Raw genomic sequence first — 6,537 nt, 5'->3', positions numbered from 1 at the left:
GGTGCATTTGCAATCGCTTTTGGGAAACTGTCTTTGTTTCGCCATCGGGTATTGTCACACTTACACTGTTCTAGGGTTCGACTGCCAAGAGTCGCTGACAAGTTGCTCATTTGCATCGGGGGAGTTTCCCCACTTTTCTACTCTATTGAAATGACAGATCAGAGATAGAAACAAAAGACGGACAAAACCGTGTCACTTTTACGATGATCTTACGCCAATTTTTCAAAACTAATTAGGCCTGGAGAATGGAGAAGAAGGATGTTTTTTTAAAATTTTTATTTAAAAGGAACTACCAGGTAAAGAATAATATCTTACCACCACAACTAAGAGCATTTCTACAGTTTTAGATTGAGATGGAAGGAGACTGTTGCATTGTGGGAAGATGGAGGAACGGGACAAAGACTACATCTCTCACCAAATTCCTCCATAAAGAATTAAAAATAGTGCCTCTGAGTGAACTCTACAGTGGCAAAAATAGTGAAGAGTCCGTTAGAAACAATTGTCCAATAAAGGAAGGAAAATCTGGATGACTTGGGAGGGGCGGCCGGCGGGGAGAGCAAGTGGAAGGTCTGGTCCCCAGCTGGATGTCCACGTACGCCTCTGCCGCGGCGCCTCCTGGCAGCGCCTCCTCCACCTGGGCCTCTCGTGTGCTAAGGAGTCTGAAGCAGGCAGTTATCAAAGCCTCCGGCGGCCTCCCTCCCCGGGGGGCCGGCGAGCCGTGGGCGCCCCAAGAATAAATAAATAAATAAGGTTACCTGCCGCCCTCGCGGTCTCGTCACACAACCATCCGCCGTAGAACGTCTCACAAAGGGAGCATCTCTTCGGCTCTCGCCGGCCGCCGTCGGCGGGGAGGACGTCAAGCCGTCTCGTGGACGGCCAGGTGGCCCAGGAGCTCCCGCTCGCTCCCGAAGCGCATGAGGCAGTCGGTGCACTTGTGGGGCAGGTCGGCGGCGTGCCGGAAGTCCAGGTGGGTCTTGAGGTCCTCGATCTGGCCCGTGGAGTACTCGCAGTACTGGCACAGGTAGATGCCCTCGGCCAGGTGCGAGTTCAAGTGCTTGCAGTACTCCAGCATGCTGGAGAAGCCCTTGCCGCAGTCGTCGCACACGTGGGGGAAGATCTTGGTGTGCTCGATGGCCACGTGCCGGTTGACGTTGGTGTGCAGCCGGCTGCGGAAGCCGCACACCTGGCACACGAAGAAGTTGCGGCACTTGTCGAAGGAGATCTTGGCCAGCAGGCTGTAGGGGCCGCGCGCGCCCCCCGCGGCGCGGCCGTCCTGGTCGCTGAGCTCGATGAGGCGGCAGGCGTGCTCGTTGACCACGTGGCTGTGCAGGTCCTCGGGGTCGTTGGTCTCGTGCTCGCAGAACTGGCACAGGTACTGCTCGTCGCAGCTGTGCTCCTGGAAGTGCAGGTAGAGCTCGCTGCTGGACGAGAACTGCGCGTCGCACTGCTCGCACCAGTACAGGTGGTCGCCGAAGTGCGCGTCGGCGATGTGCTGGCTCAGGCTCTCCAGCAGCACGGCGCGGTAGTCGCAGTACTTGCACGGGTAGGGCTCCTCCTCGTGCCGCTTGGCGTGCTCCAGCAGGCGGCGGCCGCTCGGGAAGCTCTCCCGGCACACCCGGCACACGTGGCCCTCGTCGGGCCGCTTGTGCTTCAGCACGGCGTGCTGCTTCAGGTCCGAGAAGTACTTGCTGTTGAACTGGCACAGCTCGCACTTGTACAGGCCGCTGCTGTTGGCCCTCAGCAGGGGCCACTTGGGCTGCCCCTGGCTCTTGTCCAGGAGGCGGCACGGCTTCCCGGGGGGCTCCTCGGCCGGCGGCTCCTGAAGGCTCTCCGAGGACAGGTTCTCGGGCTCGGCGTCGTAGTCCTCGGACACGGCGTGCACCTCGGCCGCGATGGGCACGTCTTCGGCCGTGCGCACTTCCACGGGGCTCTCCTCCCGCGGCGGCTGGGCCGTGGGCTCGGGGGACTCGCACTCCTCGCAGATCTCCACGTCGGCCGCGGACCTCTCTACGAGAGACGAAGGAGTGAGAAAAGCACGAGGGGCCGCCCGGAAAACCCCCGACCAGGCCTTCCCTCACCTGCAGAGAAGGCGCTGTGGTCCAGAATCCTGAGCACGGGGCTAGGAACCAGGTGGTTCTGGTTTCGGCTCCTTCTGATTCCTTCTGAGAATTTAGGCAAGTCGTTGGAGGTCTCCGTGTCTGAATCGTCATCTGTAAAAGAGAAATCGGACCGCAGGCGTCACTCACCTCAGCTCGGCGTTCAAGGACGGATTTTCTTATGGAGGACTTTGTTAGGAGAAGCCTTCAAGAGCCACGAGGAGAGACGCGTATTCTTTCTCTCTCTCGCCCCCTCTGGTTACTCCTTCCCTGTCTCCCTCCAGAGAAAAACTGCTCCCGGAAGGGGCGGAATCACACTATTTTCCATGGTATCCAGGGATGCTACACTCCCTTCCCTCCCCTCCCCTCCCAGCTCAGGGTGAATCTACTCTCTTTGAGGCTAGGATGGGGAAAAGCTCTCCAACTCAGAGAAGTGGGAGAAACATCAGAACATAACGAATGGGAGGGTGGCCTGCCTCACCCCCTCTGGCTCCAGGACCGTGAGGACGTCCCCAAACCTCTTGGAGCTCCCAGGAAATTCTCTAAGACTCCACACTGCAGAAATGTGGACCCGCATGGGTGGGAGGAGTGCATTCGCTCACTGGGGTCCTACTAATGAAACCACAGGCACAGATGGGGGGAAAAACTAGGGAAGTAGCAGAGTACAGGATCTGGGAATCAGAGAAATCTAGCTTCAAGGCCTGCTGTGAAACCACCTTTTTTAGATTGTTATTCTGTTGTTCCATGATCAGCACTATGTGATAGCATTTGGGGTTTTCTCAGCAAAGCTATGGCAGCTCATTTTACAGATGAAGAAGTTGAGGAAACAGAGTGAAGTGACTTACCCAGAAATAGTTGAGGTTTTCTTGGCAAAGCTATTGGAGGGGTTTGCCATTTCCTTCTCCAGCTCATTTTATAGAAGAAGAAACAGAAGCAAATAGGGTGAAGTGACTTGCCCAGGGTCACACAGATGTAAGACTTTGAGGCTACATCTTAACTCAGGAAGATGAACCTTCCAGACTCTAAGCCTGGTATTCTATCCACTGTGCCTCCAAGCTATTCATACTTCTTAATATGACCAGAGAAAAATCCCTTAATCTCAGTGATCCTTAGTTTCCTCATCTGTAAAATGGCTATAGGGTGGACTACATCCTTCCATTTCCTTCCTGATCTAAAGTTTCCAGGTCTAGGGATGAATGCCAGGAGATGTATCCCAGAACTGTTCTTTTCTAACTGTGCATAATAAGACTGTCAAAAGGAACAACTCCCCCTGTGCTCTTTATTCTCATTGATCCTATCAGCCTGCCAAAATGAAACAGGAAGCTAAAGGGGGGGGGGGGGCAAGTGGATGAGAACAAGAGGAACGAAGGAAAAGGAATTTACCAGGACCCATGTCTGCTCTCTGTGTCTTTGCCACTCAAGTCATTTGGCAACTGGTCAAGCAGTCAAGTGCTTGAGGTTTTATATCCATATTTAAAATACATTTTAAAAAATTTCAATCCACTTGAAATATTTCAACCAATACTCTCATTCACATTGAAGGAAAATATTTGCCTGGGTTTTAATAAATACATTTCAGTTAAAATAAACTTCAAACTACCACACCAAAGCAACTAACAACAATTTGGAAATAGGTCTTGATCAATGACACATGTTAAAACCAGTGGAAATGTGCATCGGCCATGGGTGGGGGGAGTGCGGGGGGGGGGGGGTCAAGGGGAAAGCAGGAGCATGAATCATGTAACCATGTTAAAAATGAATACTAATAAATGTTTTTAAAAAAGTAATTTAATTAAAAAATAGAAAATAAAATACACTTCAAATATTTACCTTTGTTTTCAAAATATTTTAAATCTGGCTGTCTCATAGAACAGACACTGTAACAATGATCGGAGAAAATTCCATTGAATCCATCTGCAATTTTGGTTATGCCAGTAGAATCTGCATACAAAACAAAAACGAAAGCAGTCCGTACATTTAACTGTAGCCATGTTACATTTACACCAAGTAATCTGCAATTTTAAAAGACGCTCCAAGGGGCAGCTGGATGACTCAGGCCTAGAAACAGGAGGTCCTAGGCTCAGCTCTGGTCTCAGACACTGCCTAGCTGTGTATCCCTGGGCAGGTCACTTAACCCCAATAGCCTAGTCCTTACCATTTTTCTGCCCTAGAACAGACAATAGCAATTCTAAGACCGAAGGAAGGGTTTGAAGGAAAAAACCATTAGGATTTTCCTTAGATATTTTTTCAGCTCATCAGCTTTTAGTATTTCTAATCAAGGTTCACTTTTACACAGGGACCTAGAATTACACAGACACACAGACACAGACACACACACACACACACACACACACACACTGAATAGTAAAAGAAAGCACCATTTCAAACAGGTTTACCTTTTAATTGGATTTGTAGCCTATAAATGTACCAGGGAAGGCTTTGCTACTATATGATGAACTGAATTCATTACAAAGAAGATTAGAAGTCCAGCAGCATTTCTTTAAGCCCCCTACTTACATGGGTGGGGGTTAGTTACCCTGAAGATGACTAGGGTGATGGAAGCCTCTTGGGATCTCTCAATTCTGGCCCGAGTACCGAGGCAATGAGGAAGTAACGGGAGGAGAGGCATTGCTCCAGAGATTTAGAACATTGGGCCTATCACAAACAACAGCACCAAGAATAGGGTGATATATGCCACTATCTACCTACCAAAAAGACCAAATCATCCTGGTCATCATATCACCTGCTACTTATATAGTACAGGTCCAAATGAAACCACAGGAGCCAAAATTATACAGTCAACAAAAGAGATTAGCTTTTAAAAATAACTGACACAGAACTCTTACCACTTAAGATGCAATAAAAGTATTTGGCTTGCAAACTATCTTCTATTGATGGGGAAAAGAATCACTGATCTGCAAGAGAACACCTATAATCTATCTCTCTATATAGATGTACAACATATTGTTTGAATCAGACTATAAACATTCAGATGAATAACACAAGTTATTAAAAGTCTTTGCATTTCAACCTTTATCTGACGGCTTATCAACAGAGACAAACATTTTATAGGAAAACTGCATTAAATCACAAATCAATTTAAAAATAAACAAATGACATATTGACCTGAATAACGAGAGGGATGTAGAGTCTTCCTTTTCCTTTTTTTAGGATGTTCATTCATATCTTTTCACTCTAAAAGTAAATGAAAATAATTTATTTGAAACAAAGAATGGTTGAAAACCACCTAATGTTGAAATGAAGATTTCTTAAATGGGCAATTTAAAAATTTTTATAAAATGCAATTAAAAAAAAGGAAACAGAAAGAAACCTTAGAAATTATGTGTGAATTGATAATTTACTTTGTAAAAAAGGGCATATCAAATTGTTTCTACTTATATTTTGGATTTATTTTCCAAGTATCAAATCAGGATAATAGTTGCAGTTTTATTTCTTAGTTTGAATGAGAAATACTCTCCCAGTCTAAATATATATGCTAAAACTACTTCGAACAATAACAAATTATTAAAACAAGCTGCTTATCTGTTATAAAGAATGCTTTTAATTCACTAAAATTTCCCAAACTCAATAAAATTACTGATACATTTTTTAAATTACCAATACATTTTAAGAAATTAAATACCTAAAACTGCCTATGATGCTGCATTAGTTATTACATAAGAGAATTCCACCAATGTAGTTCCTACAACCTAAAAATTTCACTACGGACTCCAAACTCATATAACATTTCCCTCAAAAAGACAAGACAATCTGCATTGATTCCTGGTTCCCAGAATTAGAGGGATTACAAAGCTGTTCTAGAGAAAATTCCTTTGCTCAACTATGAAGTCATATTCAGCATTCTACTGGTGATCTAGACAGTCCATGTAGAAACCATTCAATGCTGGGGATATTAGAAGGAAATCACAGTATTTACCAAAATGGTTATAAAAATGATAAAGAATTCCTCTCCCACCAACACCAACTTACTTGGTGTAATTACTAACAGTAGAATCTGGAAGAACTTCAAAGGAATGCTAGATTACAAAAGTTTCACAAGTAGGGAAAACCTGTAAATAAAACACAACCAAAAAAATGTCAGGAAATTGTAAGACCACCAAAAACTATCAGTAGATATTCAACTGTAGCAAAAACAAAGAGAAATTTCCAAGCTATAAAAATACCATCAGAATCTAAAATCAAGTTGCCTAAAATACCAAAGTGACTGGAATGAAAAGTAAAACAAGTATTTTTATTTGAGGATTTGATAGAAGTGGTCTACACTTATTAGCAACAGGTGTGTAGTGGATAAAGCACTGACTTTGGAGTCCAGAAGACCTGGCTTTGAATCCCACCTTCAGATATTTACAAGCTATGTGATCCTGGGCAAGTCACTTGACTTCCCAGGCCTCTGCTTCCTCATCTGCAAAGTGAGGTAATT

At 45.8% G+C, this 6,537-nt stretch overlaps 1 protein-coding gene across 1 annotated transcript; it reads right to left on the bottom strand.

Moving 5' to 3' along the window:
* Positions 1–768: 768 nt before the first annotated feature.
* ZNF639 (zinc finger protein 639) lies at positions 769–6,156 on the bottom strand. Its single transcript, XM_044667772.1, has 5 exons — positions 6,087–6,156; positions 5,223–5,291; positions 3,927–4,037; positions 2,079–2,210; positions 769–2,007 (listed from the first exon to the last, which is right to left on the bottom strand). The coding sequence occupies exons 2-5, from the start codon at positions 5,278–5,280 to the stop codon at positions 857–859; spliced, it is 1,452 nt and encodes a 483-aa protein (XP_044523707.1). The 5' UTR covers positions 5,281–5,291; positions 6,087–6,156; the 3' UTR covers positions 769–856.
* Positions 6,157–6,537: the final 381 nt, after the last annotated feature.

Source organism: Gracilinanus agilis, chromosome 3, assembly GCF_016433145.1.
Source record: "Gracilinanus agilis isolate LMUSP501 chromosome 3, AgileGrace, whole genome shotgun sequence".
NCBI lineage: Eukaryota > Metazoa > Chordata > Mammalia > Didelphimorphia > Didelphidae > Gracilinanus > Gracilinanus agilis.
This window is presented reverse-complemented; position numbering and strand designations above follow the sequence as displayed.

Bases quoted from the DNA above. Each gene is read 5' to 3' on its own strand.
- ZNF639 (XM_044667772.1), bottom strand. From the start codon at position 5,280: ATGAATGAACATCCTAAAAAAAGGAAAAGGAAGACTCTACATCCCTCT. The intron at 4,038-5,222 runs GTCAATATGTCA...TTTTGTATGCAG, and splicing joins ACATCCCTCTCGTTATTCAG to ATTCTACTGGCATAACCAAA. The intron at 2,211-3,926 runs GTAAATATTTGA...TCTCTTTTACAG, and splicing joins AAAATATTTTGAAAACAAAG to ATGACGATTCAGACACGGAG.